Genomic DNA, 19,267 nt, shown 5'->3' with positions numbered 1-19,267 from the left:
CCGAGTACCTGTCACAGCCCATCTGAGTACCCGAGTACCTGTCACAGTCCATCAGGGTACCCGAGTACCTGTCACAGTCCATTAGAGTACCGAGTACCTGTCACAGTCCATTAGAGTACCGAGTACCGGTCACAGTCCATTAGAGTACCGAGTACCTGTCACAGTCCATTAGAGTACCGAGTACCTGTCACAGTCCATCAAGGTACCCGAGTACCTGTCACAGTCCATCTGAGTACCCGAGTACCTGTTCCAGTCCATCTGTGTACCAGAGTACCTGTCACAGTCCATCTGAGTACCCGAGTACCTGTCACAGTCCATCTGAGTACCCGAGTACCTGTCACAGTCCATATGAGTACCTGTCACCGCCCTTCAGAGTACCCAAATACCAGTCACCAAACCATCAGAGTACCTGTCACCAGGCCATCGGAGTACCCGAGTACCTATCACCAGGCCATCGGAGTACCCGAGTACCTATCACCAGGCCATCAGAGTACCCGAGTACCTGTCACCAGGCCATCAGAGTACCCGAGTACCTGTCACCAGGCCATCAGAGTACCCGAGTACCTGTCACCAGGCCATCAGAGTACCCGAGTACCTATCTCCAGCCCATCAGAGTACCCGAGTACCTATTTGCAGCCCATGTCTCATAGAATATACGTTGGGGTGTTTGCTTTCCAAAATGGGGTCATTTTGTGGGTAATTGCACTGTCCTGGTGGTCCAGGACCTTCAAAAGTGTGATGGGTAGGAATGAAATAAGATGTGTCATTTATGCTCCTAGAACGCCTGAACGTACTACTTCAATGTTCGGCCTCTCTATGTGGCCAGGCTGTGTAAAAGTCACACACATGTGGTATTGCCGTACTCGGGAGGAGTAGCAGAATGTATTTTGGGGTGTAATTTTTGCTATATACATGCTATGTGTTAGAAATATCTTATAAATTGACAATTTTGTGTAAAAAAAAATGTGTTTTAATTTTTTTCCACATATTCCAAATTTTTGTGAAAAACGTGTAGCGCTTATTTGTTTTTACCACATTACAATGTGACCAATGTAATCAATACATGTGTTAGACTGTGCACAAAACACATAAAAAGAAATATATAAACATTTAAACACTCAATTGCTGTATATGTAAAGCTAGAATGTCCAAGTAAATATATATGAAAAAAATATGTCCACAAAAGTGGAAAAACAGCATGAAAACAGATGAAGAGTTCTCCAGATTTTCCAAGGTTACTGTGTGTGACACGATGAAGTGAAAAACAGTCCTACACCTTCTCCAAAGAATAATCACACAATCACCGCGTGAACCCTCCACCACATAGAATGGGGGCTTACCAGATTTAATGGATCCTACTCAAAATTATATTTGGAGGATCATATGTGCTTGTAGGTATACATAGGCTATTTTTGGAGTGTTGTCTTTTTCTGGAAGGCTTTCAAGTGTAGCTATTTTCTCTGCGGTATGTCTCCATCCACATAGATCATCATAGGTAATGGGATAGATATAAAGGAAGAAAGCAGGGACCACAATAGTGTAACTCCGTTTTTCGTTTCAAACAATTTAATTAAAAATTATCAAACTCACGTGTACAAAGAACATAAGCGCTTTTTTCAGTAAAATCTCAGGCTGCAGTGAAGTCCCAAGGGACTTCACTGCAGCCTGAGATTTTACTGAAAAAAGCGCTTATGTTCTTTGTACACGTGAGTTTGATAATTTTTAATTAAATTGTTTGAAACGAAAAACGGAGTTACACTATTGTGGTCCCTGCTTTCTTCCTTTATATCTATCCCATTACCTATGATGATCTATGTGGATGGAGACATACCGCAGAGAAAATAGCTACACTTGAAAGCCTTCCAGAAAAAGACAACACTCCAAAAATAGCCTATGTATACCTACAAGCACATATGATCCTCCAAATATAATTTTGAGTAGGATCCATTAAATCTGGTAAGCCCCCATTCTATGTGGTGGAGGGTTCACGCGGTGATTGTGTGATTATTCTTTGGAGAAGGTGTAGGACTGTTTTTCACTTCATCGTGTCACACACAGTAACCTTGGAAAATCTGGAGAACTCTTCATCTGTTTTCATGCTGTTTTTCCACTTTTGTGGACATATTTTTTTCATATATATTTACTTGGACATTCTAGCTTTACATATACAGCAATTGAGTGTTTAAATGTTTATATATTTCTTTTTATGTGTTTTGTGCACAGTCTAACACATGTATTGATTACATTGGTCACATTGTAATGTGGTAAAAACAAATAAGCGCTACACGTTTTTCACAAAAATTTATTATGTCACATTTGTACACCTAGATGTTGTGTTAGCTGCTGTTTGTATACTGGTTACACATTCGAATAGCGCAGTGTTTTTGGTTCTTTTTGAAATTTCCACATATTCCAAAAACTTCTGGAAAATAAATAACCATTCAAAAGACTCATTATACCTCACAGATTATACGTTGGGGTGTTTGCTTTCTAAAATGGGGTCATTTTATGGGAAATTCCATTGTCCTGGTACTCCACGGCCTTCAAAAGTGTAATAGGTGGTTGAGAAACGAGATGGGTAATTTTTGCTCGTAGAACGTCTGAAGGTACTACATCAATGTTAGTGCTCTGTATGTGGCCAGGCTGTGTAAAAGTATCACACATGTGGTATTGCCGTACTCGGGAAGAGTAGCAGAATGTATTTTGGGATGTAATTTTTGCTATATACATGCTATGTGTTAGAAATATCTTATAAATTGACAAACTTGTGTAAAAAAAAAAATGCGTTTTAATTTTTTTCCACATATTCCAAAAACTTCTGGAAAAAAATTAACGATTCAAAAGACTCATTATGCCTCACAGATTATACGTTGGGGTGTCTGCTTTCCAAAATGGGGTCATTTTATGGGAAATTCCATTGTCCTGGTACTCCAGGGACTTCAAAAGTGTAATAGGTGGTTGAGAAATGAGATGCGTCATTTTTGCTCGTAGAACGTCTGAAGGTACTACATCAATGTTGGGCCTCTGTATGTGGCCAGGCTGTGTAAAAGTCTCACACATGTGGTATCGCCGTACTCGGGAAGAGTAGCGGAATGTATTTTGGGGTGTAATTTGTTGTATGCATATGCTGTGTGTGAGAAATAACCTGATAATATGACAATTTAGTAAAAAAAAATAAAAAAAAATAAAAAATCTTCATTTTGCAAAGAATTGTGGGAAAAAATGACAACTTAAAAAAACTCACCATGCTACTTACTTAATACCTTGGGATGTCTACTTTGTAAAAAGGGTCATTTGGGGGGTATTTGTACTTTCCTGACTTGTTAGTGTCTCAAGAAATGAGATACACCTGATATACTGAAGGCCTGATCAGAAGTGATCAATTTTCAGTGATTGGCACCATAGTTTGTAGACTCTATAACTTTCACAAAGACCAAATAATATATACTAATGTGGGTTATTTGTACCAAAGATATGTAGCAGTATAAATTTTGGCCAAAATTTATGAAGAAAAATTACTAATTAGCAATAATTTATGACAGAAACTAAGAAAAAGGCATTTTTTTCACAAAATTTACGTTTTATTTTATTTATAGCACAAAAAATAAAAACCCCACTAGTGATTAAATACCACTAAAAGAAAGCTCTATTTGTGTGGAAAAAAGGACGCAAGTTTCATATGGGTACAGTGTTACATGACTGAGTAATTGTCATTCAAACTGTGAGAGCGCTGAAAGCTGAAAATTGGTCTGGTCAGGAAGGGGGTGTAACTGCACTGTACTGAGGTGGTTAAGAGAGCACATGTTTTATATATATATATATATATATATATATATATATATATATATATATATATATATTTATATATGACATTTGTGCATGTTCTGTTCTTGTTTTAACCACTTTCAGACCGGACCATTTTGCTGGTAAATGACCAGAGGTCTTTTTACAATTTGGCACTGCGCTGCTTTAACTGGTAATTGCGCGGTCATGCAATGTTGTACCCAAACAAAATTTGCGTCCTTTTCTTCCCACAAATAGAGCTTTCTTTTGATGGTATTTGATTGCCTCTGCGATTTTTAGTTTTTGCGATATAAATGGAAAAAGACCACAAATTTTGAAAAAAAATGATATTTTCTACTTTTTGTTATTAGAAAAATCCAATAAACTCAATTTTAGTCATACATTTAGGCCAAAATGTATTCAGCCACATGTCTTTGGTAAAAAAAAAGTCAATAACTGTATATTTATTGGTTTGCGCAAAAGTTGTCACATCTACAAACTAAGGTACGTTTTCTGGAATTTACGCAGCTTTTAGTTTACGACTGCCTATCTCATTTCTTGAGGTGCTAAAATGGCAGGGCAGTACAAAACCCCCCCAAATGACCCCATTTTGGAAAGTAGACCCCCTAAGGAAATTGATAAGTGGCATGTTGAGCCCATTGAATATTTTATTTTTTTGCCTCAAGCGATTGAATAATGACAAAAATTTTTTTTTTTTTTTTTTTTTTACACAAAGTTGTCACTAAATGATATATTGCTCACACATGCTATGGGCATATGTGAAATGACACCCCAAAATAAATTCTGCTGCTTCTCCTGAGTACGGGGATACCACATATGTGGGACTTTTTGGGAGCCTAGCCGCGTACGGGGCCCCGAAAGCCAAGAACCGCCTTCAGGCTTTCTAAGGGCGTAAATTTTTGATTTCACTTCTCACTACCTATTACAGTTTTGAAGGCCATAAAATGCCAAGATGGCACAAAATCCCCACAAATGACCCCATTTTAGAAAGTAGACACCTCAAGCTATTTGCTGAGAGGCATGTTGAGTCCATGGAATATTTTATATTTTGCCACAAGTTGCGGGAAAATTACAAACTTTAATTTTTTTTTATTTTTTTTTCACAAAGTTGTCACTAAATGATATATTGCTCACGCATGCCATGGGCATATGTGAAATGACACCCCAAAATAAATTCTGCTGCTTCTCCTGAGTACGGGGATACCACATGTGTGGGATTTTTTGGGAGCCTAGCCACGTACGGGGCCCCGAAAGCCAAGAACCGCCTTCAGGTTTTCTAAGGGCGTAAATATTTGACTTCACTCCTCACTACCTATTACAGTTTTGAAGGCCATAAAATGCCAAGATGGCACAAAACCCCCACAAATGACCCCATTTTAGAAAGTAGACACCCCAAGCTATTTGCTGAGAGGCATGTTGAGTCCATGGAATATTTTATATTTTGCCACAAGTTGCGGGAAAATTACAAACTTTTTTTTTTTTTTTTTTTCACAAAGTTGTCACTAAATGATATATTGCTCACGCATGCCATGGGCATATGTGAAATGACACCCCAAAATAAATTCTGCTGCTTCTCCTGAGTACGGGGATACCACATATGTGGGACTTTTTGGGAGCCTAGCCGCGTACGGGGCCCCGAAAACCAAGCACCGCCTTCAGGCTTTCTAAGGGCGTTACAGTTTTGAAGGCCATAAAATGCCAAGATGGCACAAACCCCCCCCAAATGACCCCATTTTGGAAAGTAGACACCCCTAAATTTAGGGGTACACTAGTGAGACTAGGTAATAAATGGCGGGTGCCCTGAAACTATAAAAAAATAACTAACCAACCAGCGTCACCTGTAACAGTTATATGGTGATCACTGGTGAAAGGGTTAACTAGGGGGCAATCAGGGGGCTTTATGCGGTAGTATATGGGGGTCCCTGGCGCTATAAAAAGCTGCGGCGAACCTAAATACCTACCTGCCTAACTAGCGTCACCTGTGACACTAATACAGCGATCAGAAAAACGATCGCTTATTAGGCTGGGTTCACACTGGAGCGATGCGGGAACGCCACAAATCCGCGGCGGGTTCCCTCATCGCATGCCTCCCGGCGTTAGTTCACACTGCCCTATGCGAACTGCTGGGAGTGTCAGTGAAATGTTAATGACACCCCCAGATCAGTTTGCATATCGCAGTGCGATCTGCAAACTCGGATCGCATGGTGTGAACACCCATGCGATCCGATTCTGCTGCGGACCAAAAAAAGGGTCCCGTGCGAGTTTGAGGCGGGTGCGGCGGGTGCAACGCGAATTCAGCCATACTATCTGTATGGCTGAACTCGAATCGCACAGAGATCAGATGTGATTTGCACTGCAGTGCGGTGCGAATCACATCCGTTCTCATAAACCGCTGCAATGTGAACCCAGCCTTAGTGACACTGGCGACGGGGGGTGATCACGGGGTTAAACCTTTATTGGGGGGGTTAGGGGGGTACCTTAGAACTAAAGGGGGCTAACCCTAACTGCCCTAACAGTTATTACAGTCACAAATGACACCCGCCGGGTGATCAGGGGGTTAAACCTTTATTATTAGGTAATAAATGGCGGGTGCCCTGAAACTATAAAAAATAACTAACCAACCAGCGTCACCTGTAACAGTTATATGGTGATCACTGGTGAAAGGGTTAACTAGGGGGCAATCAGGGGGCTTTATGCGGTAGTATATGGGGGTCCCTGGCGCTATAAAAAGTTGCGGCGAACCTAAATACCTACCTGCCTAACTAGCGTCACCTGTGACACTAATACAGCGATCAGAAAAATGATCGCTTATTAGGCTGGGTTCACACTGGAGCGATGCGGGAACGCCACGAATCCGCGGCGGGTTCCCGCATCGCATGCCTCCCGGCGGCAGTTCACACTGCCCTATGCGAACTGCTGGGAGTGTCAGTGAAATGTTAATGACACCCCCAGATCAGTTCGCATATCGCAGTGCGATCTGCAAACTCGGATCGCATGGTGTGAACACCCATGCGATCCAATTCTGCTGCGGACCAAAAAAAGGGTCCCGTGCGAGTTTGCGGCGGGTGCAGCGGGTGCAACGCGAATTCAGCCATACTATCTGTATGGCTGAACTCGAATCGCACAGAGATCAGATGTGATTTGCACTGCAGTGCGGTGCGAATCACATCCGTTCTCATAAACCGCTGCAATGTGAACCCAGCCTTAGTGACACTGGCGACGGGGGGTGATCACGGGGTTAAACCTTTATTGGGGGGGTTAGGGGGGTACCTTAGAACTAAAGGGGGCTAACCCTAACTGCCCTAACAGTTATTACAGTCACAAATGACACCCGCCGGGTGATCAGGGGGTTAAACCTTTATTATTAGGTAATAAATGGCGGGTGCCCTGAAACTATAAAAAATAACTAACCAACCAGCGTCACCTGTAACAGTTATATGGTGATCACTGGTGAAAGGGTTAACTAGGGGGCAATCAGGGGGCTTTATGCGGTAGTATATGGGGGTCCCTGGCGCTATAAAAAGTTGCGGCGAACCTAAATACCTACCTGCCTAACTAGCGTCACCTGTGACACTAATACAGCGATCAGAAAAATGATCGCTTATTAGGCTGGGTTCACACTGGAGCGATGCGGGAACGCCACGAATCCGCGGCGGGTTCCCGCATCGCATGCCTCCCGGCGGCAGTTCACACTGCCCTATGCGAACTGCTGGGAGTGTCAGTGAAATGTTAATGACACCCCCAGATCAGTTCGCATATCGCAGTGCGATCTGCAAACTCGGATCGCATGGTGTGAACACCCATGCGATCCGATTCTGCTGCGGACCAAAAAAAGGGTCCCGTGCGAATTTGCGGCGGGTGCGGCGGGTGCGGCGGTTGCGGCGCGAATTCAGCCATACTATCTGTATGGCTGAACTCGAATCGCACAGAGATCGGATGTGATTTGCACTGCAGTGCGGTGCGAATCACATTCGTTCTCATAAACCGCTGCAATGTGAACCCAGCCTTAGTGACACTGGCGACGGGGGGTGATCACGGGGTTAAACCTTTATTGGGGGGGTTAGGGGGGCACATTAGAACTAAAGGGGGCTAACCCTAACTGCCCTAACAGTTATTACAGTCACAAATGACACCAATGCAAAAAAAAAAAAAAAATGCAATTGGTGTCACTGTGACTGGGGGGGGGGGGCAGGGGTAATTGGGGGGGGTGATCGGGGGGTAAAGGGGGGGTGTGAGTGTGCCTGGCATGTTCTACTGTATTGTGTAGTGTTTGTGCAACTCACGATCCTCTCTCCTCGGTGCCGGAACGAAAAATACCGACACGGAGGAGAGATTACATCACTTCCTCTCCTGTGAGGAGAGGAAGTGATGTCGTGGAGCATTTCTATTCGTCGGGAGCGATCGCGAGGGGGTGGCCATGAATGAATGGCTGCCCCCTCATCCCGGATCGCTCCCGAACGAATGCCGACCGCCGCAGGCACCGGGGGGGGGCCCGATCGGGCCCCCCACCCGCGGGAAGGCAGGGACTTACATATACGCCCATATGCCTGCCCGTGCCATTCTGCCGACGTATATCGTCGTGCGGCGGTCGGCAAGTGGTTAAATAAAGAGATCTGTAGAGAAGCCAATAGAGGGAGCTTTCAGTGTATTTGTGCAACTTCTCAGGTGGTCTTTTAACCATCTTACACAGGCCTACTGTTCATTTCTTCTGGAGGCTGAATGAAGCATTAGGTGAGTGAAGGATGGCAGGTCTGAGCTACTGGGGACCGAGCCTCTTTCTGAAATTTGGTGTTTACAAGTTAAAAACTGTTTTGTTTTGTTTTTTGCTAGAAAATTACTTATAACCCCAAACATTGTCTATATTCTTTTTCTAACACATTAGACAATAAAATGGCGGTCCTTTCAATACTTTTTGTCACACCGTATTAGTACAGAGGTCTTGCAAATGCACTTTTTTGGGGAAAAAAAACACTTTTTTGAGTTAGAAGTTAAAGTTAGCCCAATTTTTTTATACTGTGAAAGATGTTACGCCATTCAGGCATTCCTGAACATCCTTTTGCATCAGAGGCTCCTGCGTGGCTCACAAAGAACACACACGGGGGGTACACAGTGATTGGTGTGTGTCCCTGACACATCGGTTCACATTACCGCTGTGTCCGGGTGATCATATGGCCCTGTACCATGTGATTGCTGTGTCCAATCACAGCAATCACATGGTAAACAATAGAAATCAAAACGAAACTTCCATTCTCTCTGCTCTCACACAGATTGGCTTGAAGGGGGGGAAAGTATCCAGACTTGAAGTGGTTAAAAAACCCATACAAGAAGTATTTGTGAGAAGGAGCAAAAAAGCAATTATATTGCAAAACAGGAAGCAAAGGCTGCATAAGTAATGATCATATATATATATATATATATATATATATATATATATATATATATATATATATATATATATATATATATATATATATTGTGAGGGGTTAGCTCGGCAGCGGGTGTGTGTGACCCCCTGGATGGGTTCACAACACAAAGTCAGGCACAGCAGACAGCGGTGTAGGTTAAAAAAACAAAAGATCCGGTTTATTTATGCTCCATGCAGTGATACATATAACAGCCAAACAAAATAAAACAAGAAAATAAATCCTGGTCAGCTTGACCTCTAACTACACACATAGACTCCCTGTCTAACAACTGGGTACAGCCTTGTGCTGTACCAGTCCCTGCCTTTGTTGTAAAGGTTTTGCCACACAGGCGTTAACTCACCGCACAGTACAGGTGACACACTCCCCAGTCTATACAACACAAAACTGGTTCCAGGATGGAGCATCTCCCTATGCATGCTGGGGTTTTTTGTAGAGGCCTTAATGAGCCCACTTGCTTCAGCTGGGCTCATTAACTCTTCCCCTCTAATTGTAAAAGTCTGCATAAAGCCTGAATCTAGGACACACATATTTACCATCCTGGATACAACCAGGTGACTTCACCTGCCTGCTGCCACATACCCCCCCCCTCTTGTTTCAACCTTGGGGTTGTAACACCAGCAGTCAGACACGCATGTATCCGAGACAAAGCATCCACATTCCCCATTTTAACACCAGGGCGATGCTTAACTGTAAAGTTAAATTCCTGTAGGGCTAGGAACCACCTATTTACTCTTCTATTGGTCTCCTTGTTCTGAGCCATCCACTTTAAAGGAGCGTGATCAGTCACCAGGTCAAAGTGCCTACCTAGCAGATAGTACCGAAGGGAATCTAGAGCCCACTTCACTGCTAAACATTCCTTCTCAATCGTGGAGTAATTTTACCTCATGGGACTTTAACTTCCTGCTGAGGTAAATGACTGGGTGCTCTTCCCCGTTCCAGACCTGGGATAACACTGCTCCTAACCCAACGTCTGATGCATCAGTTTGTACCACGAAGTCCTTAGAGAAGTCTGGTGAGTACAACACTGGCTGGCTACATAAGGCTGTTTTTAAGGACTGAAATGCTTCCTCAGCCTCTGGGGACCATTTAACCATGACCGACTCTTTCCCTTTTGTCAGTTTGGTGAGGGGCACAGCCTGAGAAGCAAAATGGGGAATGAATCGTCGATAATAGCCAGCGATTCCCAGAAAGGCTCGTACCTGTTTCTTGCTGTTGGGACGTGGCCAACTCTGTATGGCCTCGACTTTATTGACTTGGGGTTTTATCACCCCCCTCCCAATAGTGTACCCAAGATATTTGGCCTCCTCCTGTCCAATGGTACACTTCTTTGGATTGGCCGTAAACCCAGCTTCCCGGATAGAGTCTAGGACTGCTTGTACTTTTGGCAAATGTGAGACCCAGTCTGTGCTATGGATAATCACATCATCCAGGTAAGCTGCAGCATATTTCTGATGGGGCCTCAGAATCTTATCCATTTTCCGCTGGAATGTTGCCGGTGCATTCTGTAACCCAAACGGCATTCTCTTATATTGGAATGCCCCATCTGGGGTTACAAACGCAGTTTTCTCCTTGGCCGACTCGGCCAGGGGAATTTGCCAATACCCTTTGGTGAGATCAAGAGTTGTCATATATCGGGCTGTTCCCAGCCGGTCAATCAACTCATCTATACGTGGCATGGGGTAGGTGTCAAATTTTGTAACTTTATTTAATTGTCTAAAATCGTTACAAAACCGCCAGCTCCCATCAGGTTTGGGCACTAGTATGATAGGACTGGACCAGTCACTCTGGGACTCCTCTATCACACCCAATTCCAGCATCCTTTGAACCTCCCCACGTATTGCCTCCCGTCGGGCCTCTGGTATTCTATAAGGTTTTAGTTTTACCCTTTCTCCTGGCGGGGTGATAATGTCATGCTCTACGCCAGATGTTTGTCCCGGAAGCTCAGAGAAAATCTCTTTGTTACGAAGTACAAACTCTTTAACCTCCTGTTGTTGGGGTTTCGATAAGGTGTCTGCTATTCCAACCTCAGGAACTAAGCAATCAGGCTGTACTTGTGACAAAGTCTCTGCGACTAGGGATTCCCTATCCCTCCAGGCTTTCAGCAGATTGACGTGATAGATCTGCTCCGGCTTTCGCCTTCCTGGCTGTCTAACCCTGTAGTTCACCTCACTCATTTTTTCAATTACTTCATATGGACCTTGCCATTTGGCCAGAAATTTGCTTTCAACCGTAGGGACTAGCACCAAGACCCTATCCCCCGGGGGAAAAAGTACGGGTCTTGGCCCCACGGTTGTACACTGTCTGCTGTGCTAACTGCGCTTGGGTTAAATGTTCCTTTACAATTGGCATTACCTGTGCAATTCTATCTTGCATCAGGGCGACATGCTCAATCACACTCCTGTGAGGAGAACTCTCATTTTCCCAAGTTTCCTTGGCGATATCCAGCAGCCCTCTTGGGTGTCTCCCATAGAGCAACTCGAAGGGTGAGAAACCCGTAGAGGATTGGGGTACCTCCCTAATGGCAAACATCAGATAGGGTATTAGACAATCCCAATTCTTTCCATCTCTATCCACCACCTTCTTTAACATTTGTTTTAGGGTTTTGTTGAATCTTTCAACCAACCCATCTGTTTGGGGGTGATACACAGATGTACGCAATTGCTTCACTTTGTACAACTTGCATAATTCTTTCATAACCCGGGACATAAAGGGTGTACCTTGGTCCGTAAGCAGTTCCTTACAAATACCCACGCGGCTAAAAACAAGAGATAGCTCTTTGGCTATGGTTTTGGCCGAGGTATTTCGGAGAGGAATTGCTTCCGGATAACGGGTGGCATAGTCCAAAATAACCAAAATGTACTGATGCCCCCTAGCAGACTTCATTATCGGACCTACCAAATCCATTGCGATCCTCTCAAAGGGGACCTCAATGATAGGAAGAGGTACCAGTGGGTTACGGAAATGTGGCATAGGTGCCGACTTCTGACACACAGGGCAGGAGGAACAATACTTTTCTATTTCCTTCATGACCCCAGGCCAATAGAATCTCTGCAGTACCCTCTCTCTGGTTTTCTCTGTCCCCAGATGACCTCCCAGAATGTGTCCATGAGCCAATTCTAACACCAACTTCCTGTAAGGTTTGGGCACTACAAGTTGCTCAATGGTTTCTTCTGCCCTTTGAGCCACTCGATATAGCAGGTCCCTTTCCATAGTGAAGTAAGGATAAGGGCAAGTCTTATCTGGGTTCACTAACTCGCCATCTATTTCACCACATTTTCCCGTGCCTTTATTAGGGTGGGGTCTTTTAACTGTTCTGTGGCAAAATTTTCCCTGTGAACCTCAAGATCCGAAAACTCCACAGACGGCATGTTTTCATCTGAAGATGTTGGCTCCTCCCCAGTTTCTCGAGTTTCCCCCGCCAATACCGACAAGGGAAATTCAGGAGAGTCCTCACCACTCCCAGAGGAATTCTGGTCATCTTCCTGGTTTATAGGGGCACCAATGGGGGCCTCAGGACAATCCCAGAGTTCCCAGAATTTTGGAAAATCCCTTCCCACAATAGCATCATGTGGTAAGTGAGCCACTAACCCCACCTGATGAGAGAGGTTACCTTTGGGGGTCTCAAAAAACACTGAAGTTACAGGATACTCTCGGGTGTCCCCATGCACACAAATAACAGCCACCCTGTTCTTCCCAGAGACCTCTGTAGTAACTAATTCAGCTTTTATCAATGTTACCAGGCTACCTGAATCTAGCAACACATCAACATGTCTACCATTAATACACATTTTACATAAATGTTTCTCAGGTCCCCGAATGGCAGTGCATGCAACTGTCGCAAACAGCGACTGACGTCTCTCCCTTATAAAGTCACATTGCATAGGCTCGTCCACAACTGGGCAATTGGCTGCAATATGTCCCTCTTGCCGGCAGCGGTAGCAAATAATCTTTTTCGCTGTCTCTTGCAGCATGGGCTTCCTGGGCTGCTCCCGCCAGACCTTAGGTAGAACTCCCACCCTCTCACTCTCTCCACCCTCACCCCTTGGAGTCATCTTACCCGCCACTGGGGATGATCTGGTCTTAGGGGGGAAAGTCCGTGAGTCCCTGGAAGAGGTGGTCAGGTTCTCTGTAGCCAAGTACCTCTCAACCAGATCCACAAGTTTATCTGCATTTTCTGGGTCTCCATGGCTCACCCATTTTTGGATGGCAGTAGGAAGAGCTCTCAGGAAACGATCCATAACCACACGTTCCACAATGTTTGGTGCAGTCAAAGTCTCTGGCTGCAGCCACTTCCTGCTCAGGTGAATGAGATCATACATTTGAGACCTGGGAGGTTTTCCAACCTGAAAAGTCCAGTTATGCACACGCTGAGCCCGGACGGCCAGGGTGACACCCAGCCGTGCCAATATTTCTGCTTTTAGCACCACATAGTCTTTTGCTTGGTCAGGCTCTAGGTCATAATAAGCTTTCTGCGATTCCCCAGTTAACAGAGGGGCCACCAGTCCAGCCCATTGCTCCTTAGGCCACTTTTCCCTTTCAGCAGTCCTTTCAAATGTGGTCAAAAACACCTCCGGATCATCCTCTCCAGTAATTTTTGTCAGTAAACGGCTCACACCAAAGGATGCGGTATTATTGTAACCACTTGCTTCATTGGTCTGCGGACGTTGCTGTATTAATGTCTCTATTTTCTGTTGAAAATTCTGCTCTTGCTTCTGCAACAGGTCTATGAAGCGGGCTTCAGATCGCTGCTGGGCTTGTTGCTGAGCTTCCAAACTCTGCTGGTGAGCCTTCTGCTGATTTTCCAAACTCTGCTGCAAAGTTGCATTTGTCTGCTGCTGGGCTGCAAGGCTCTGTTGTTGAGCTGCAAGGCTCTTTTGTAAAGCTGCATTTGTTTGCTGCTGATTTGCATTTGCTTGCTGCTGGTTTGCATTTGCTAAAGCCAGCTGTCTCAGTATCTCCTCCATGCTGGCCTTAACAAAAAAAAAGTGCCAAAATTCTCCACCAACTGTGAGGGGTTAGCTCGGCAGCGGGTGTGTGTGACCCCCTGAATGGGTTCACAACACAAAGTCAGGCACAGCAGACAGCGGTGTAGGTTAAAAAAACAAAAGATCCGGTTTATTTATGCTCCATGCAGTGATACATATAACAGCCAAACAAAATAAAACAAGAAAATAAATCCTGGTCAGCTTGACCTCTAACTACACACATAGACTCCCTGTCTAACAACTGGGTACAGCCTTGTGCTGTACCAGTCCCTGCCTTTGTTGTAAAGGTTTTGCCACACAGGCGTTAACTCACCGCACAGTACAGGTGACACACTCCCCAGTCTATACAACACAAAACTGGTTCCAGGATGGAGCATCTCCCTATGCATGCTGGGGTTTTTTGTAGAGGCCTTAATGAGCCCACTTGCTTCAGCTGGGCTCATTAACTCTTCCCCTCTAATTGTAAAAGTCTGCATAAAGCCTGAATCTAGGACACACATATTTACCATCCTGGATACAACCAGGTGACTTCACCTGCCTGCTGCCACAATATATATATATATATATATATATATATATATATATACATATATATATATATACATATATATATATATATATATATATATATATATATATATATATATATATATATATATATATATATATATATATATATATATATATATATATATATATATATATATATATATATATATATATATATATATATATATATATATATACATATATATATATATATATATACATATATATATACATATATCTATATATATATATATATATACATATATATACATATATACATATTTTACACATATAAACTTTACCTTCTGTTTAAAGAGATCTTCTAGATAACACAAAAAACACAAAAGTTAGCTGATGGCAGAAGCTGTCAAAACATAACTGTTCATTTAGAAACTCAAGTCATGTGATCCTCCCATGCATCTGGCAAATTTGCAAGTGCACACAACCATAACAATTCTTGATCCTAATGATAGGTTGCTTATGCCCTGAGCAATTCACTGTGAAATACAGATGGATGCAAGGACTTATCTCCATTACGTGGGGGGCAGCAACACTGCAGGGCATTCTGACCGCAACACATTTTTTAGGCTTGCTTCACTGCCCCACCCTGTGACTGTTCTAGACATAACTGATTGGCCTTTTCTTCTCCTTCTGCCTCTCCCAGTCTGAAGCTTTTCTGTATAGAAGGTTACAAGAAGCTGATACCATGTCAGATTTTGATACTGTATCAATTTAGAATAATATTGCATTATTCATGAATGCAGAGTTCTCATATTTTTTTTTTTATATCTACAGTACATTAAGTTCAGCTTACATTTTGTTTTTAAGGTAATTTTAGATTCTGGAAAAGTTTCCATCAACAATATTTTATTTCATTCAACAGAGCTTACATTAAACTTAACCCATTACTAGCCCCCGTTACCAAGACCTAATAAAATATAAAGCAGACATCAGGTTTTGTTGGGGCTTTTTGTTCATAAATGGAAAATGCTAAATCTGTGGGGTCATGTGGAGTAGGGAATGGTGTCACTAAAGGAGTGGTGTGGGGGAGCTATGTGCTTTGTATCCCATGCTTTATCTGTTTGTCAGTTTAAACAAGAACATCCATCCTTTGTAGCCTTCATAAATAGCTGGATATGAACTCTTAGTTATTTTATGAACTCGCTTGTAGAACTTCTCAGGCTACACAAAGCTTTCTCTTTTTCCATCAAGAGCCGTCTCAGATCTTTTAAAATGCATTAGTGTGAGAGTACCCTGAGGAATACATAATTATCATGATATAAATATACTTTGTGTAAGAAAATGAAGTGTTTTTAAGCTGTTCAGTTTCATTAACCTAATTACCTTTAGCAAGTAAAATGCTTACATTTCAGTTGTAATAGACTAACTACAATGTCTTTCTGCTTTGATATTTGTCATTGCAGGTTTCGCTGCATCGTTTATCCCTTCAAGCAGAAGCTGACCATCTCTACTGCTGTTGTCATTATCGCAGTCATATGGGTTTTGGCCATCGCTATTATGTGTCCATCTGCAGTTATGTCACATGTTAAAGAAGATAAACACTTTCGAGTTGTTCTAGGCAACAGCAATCAAACCACTCCTGTATATTGGTGCCGTGAGGATTGGCCTAACCCACACATGAGAAAGATATATACCACAGTACTGTTTTCCAACATCTACCTTGCTCCTCTCTCCCTGATTGTTATTATGTATGCCAGGATAGGCATCACTTTGTTCAAGAGTGAACTGAATGTTGATAGTAAGAACCACCAACAGCAAAGGCACGCTGTTTCCCGAAGGAAGCAAAAAGTTATTAAAATGCTGATTATTATTGCTTTGCTGTTTATTTTATCTTGGCTACCTTTGTGGACACTAATGATGCTGTCAGACTACGCCAACTTAAGTGAGCACCAGTACCAAATAATCAATATTTACATTTACCCTTTTGCACACTGGTTGGCATTTTTTAATAGCAGCATCAACCCCATCATTTATGGTTTCTTTAATGAGAACTTTCGCCGTGGGTTCCAAGCTGCCTTCAAACTTCAGCTATGTTCAGAAGAGATGGAGAGGAGAACCATGTACTCACATCGAGCACAAGGCAATGCAATTTTACCAGCCACATCCCAAAATGCTAGGCGTCAAGAGTCAGCTTTTGAAAAGCAGAGCAGTGATGAAAAGGAATCTGACAAACGAAAGCCCCTAACAAGTGACCAGGATTTAATCATGGAGGATTTGGAGAAGATGTCAAATAATAATGGGATCCAGAAAGACATGGTTTAAAAAAAATATGTTAACACTTTAATAATCAGCGCATGTTTTGCATTTGGTAAAAAAAGAAAAAAAAAACTTACCACCATATTTGCCATGACAAACAAGTTACACCCACAACTATTGCCACATTGACATTATTCCATTGACTAGTGCCATACTTTTTTGTAAACAGCTTTGTACAGCCATTACATTGAGTGCCTGTATATAATGTCAGTTTTTATGTATTGCAACAGTTTTGAAGCACTTGTAAATAAAGCTATTGCTTTTTTGTGAAAATCCGAAATTTGTACATGACATAAGATAAGTAAGTACTTGCACAAAGATATAAAAGTTCATTGATTTTTAGAAAGTTGGCACCTCTCAATGTGCCATTCTAAATCAGTGCCCTGAACCTGTTATGTGTTTCCTGGGTGGCATTTAAAACTGCCATACACGGCGGAAAAACAGCTATTAACCTCTCTGGCGGTATGATTATTTCAGACTTTAGGTTCTGAAAGCGTTACAATTATTTTGCATGAAAATTTGGCGTTTTATATTATAGGCCTGTAATTCTTAGGAATAACTCACTTAAATCTGTCCAAACCAGAATCTAGTAGACATCCCGGGTATGATAAAGTTTGAAAAATGAAATCATAAATTATAATATAATAAATAGCTATAAATAATTATACCAATTAATAATATAACAATAATAAAAAATATTCAATAATGTAATCAAATCAAAAACACTGAAATTTGCTCAGGTGCAGAATTGTCGCTGTCATTACTTTTCAGTATTTGATGACGAATTTCCCCACAAATCACTATCCCTCTATTCTGCGAGTGATTCTAATTTATTATCGCTGTTTTCTAGCTAGTCTAAAACCATTTTTGATGTAAATGGACAGTTTTGGTTGCTATGGACAATCTCCAGTTTCCAGGCAGACAGAACAGTTTTTATAATATAAAACTACATGCAGGGCACTGGGAAGACCACTAGGGACAAAGGGGATGTGAAATAATTACACACAGCAATGTAATCTGTAAGATTACATTATACTGTATGTAATGTGTGTGTTTTACTTTTTAAATTTGGCGCCGTTCTCCGTCCCTGTGCGTCGCAACGCTATCAGGGAACGGAGCTTGTCTCCGTGATAGATCGAGCGGAGGACGGATCGCTCATACAGCGGGGGGACATCGCTGGATCCGGGGGACAAGGTAAGTATACTCATCCTGGATCCAGCGATGCAATCCCGGGGTTACCGCTAATGGTACAACATTTTCACCCCGAGTCTGACTCGGGAATACCGCCAGGGGGGTTAATACATATGGAAAGGCAACTAAAAACAATGGGCTTGCTATCATGGATGATTTTGGTTTTGACGATATTTGATGAAAAATTTATTGCTTTATCAAAGGAATGAGATATTTTTGTCAGAGTCAAAAGATAGTTAACTAACAGGTTATGTAGAATCTGCTATATTATTGGTCTTGGTGTATCTTGATGTTTCTAAAGTGGAACTTTATTCTGAAAAGTCCTGTTAGATCACTTCAGGCCAGCCCCTTTTTCAGGTATAGCTATGTAAAACTTTACAAATAAGCTGCTTAACCACTTTCAGACCGGACCATTTTGCTGGTAAATGACCAGAGGTCTTTTTACACTTTGGCACTGCGCTGCTTTAACTGGTAATTGCGCGGTCATGCAATGTTGTACCCAAACAAAATTTGCGTCCTTTTCTTCCCACAAATAGAGCTTTCTTTTGATGGTATTTGATTGCCTCTGCGATTTTTATTTTTTGCGATATAAACGTAAAAAGACCGCAAATTTTGAAAAAAAATGATATTTTCTACTTTTTGTTATTAGAAAAATCCAATAAACTCAATTTTAGTCATACATTTAGGCCAAAATGTATTCAGCCACATGTCTTTGGTAAAAAAAAAGTCAATAATTGTATATTTATTGGTTTGCGCAAAAGTTGTCACATCTACAAACTAAGGTACGTTTTCTGGAATTTACGCAGCTTTTAGTTTACGACTGTCTATCTCATTTCTTGAGGTGCTAAAATGACAGGGCAGTACAAAACCCCCCCAAATGACCCCATTTTGGAAAGTAGACCCCCTAAGGAAATTGATAAGAGGCATGTTGAGCCCATTGAATATTTTATTTTTTTGCCTCAAGCGATTGAATAATGACAAAAAAAAAATTTTTTTTTTTTTTTTACACAAAGTTGTCACTAAATGATATATTGC

At 42.2% G+C, this 19,267-nt stretch overlaps 1 protein-coding gene across 1 annotated transcript in view; it reads left to right on the top strand.

Moving 5' to 3' along the window:
• NPFFR2 (neuropeptide FF receptor 2) overlaps positions 1-17,321 on the top strand; it is a 271,709-nt gene extending 254,388 nt beyond the window's left edge. The window contains exon 4 of the mRNA XM_077476443.1: positions 16,189-17,321. Within this exon, the coding sequence (XP_077332569.1) occupies positions 16,189-17,047 (859 nt within the window). The 3' untranslated portion in view covers positions 17,048-17,321. The remainder of the gene's footprint in view (positions 1-16,188) is intronic.
• The last annotated feature ends 1,946 nt before the right edge of the window (positions 17,322-19,267 follow it).

The sequence above is a fragment of the Lithobates pipiens genome, unplaced genomic scaffold, assembly GCF_037356315.1.
Source record: "Lithobates pipiens isolate NorthernLeopardFrog02 unplaced genomic scaffold, aLitPip1_a1.2 Scaffold_13, whole genome shotgun sequence".
Taxonomy (NCBI): Eukaryota; Metazoa; Chordata; class Amphibia; order Anura; family Ranidae; genus Lithobates; species Lithobates pipiens.
The sequence above is the reverse complement of the archived record's forward strand: the minus strand, read 5'-3'. Positions and strand labels throughout refer to the sequence as shown.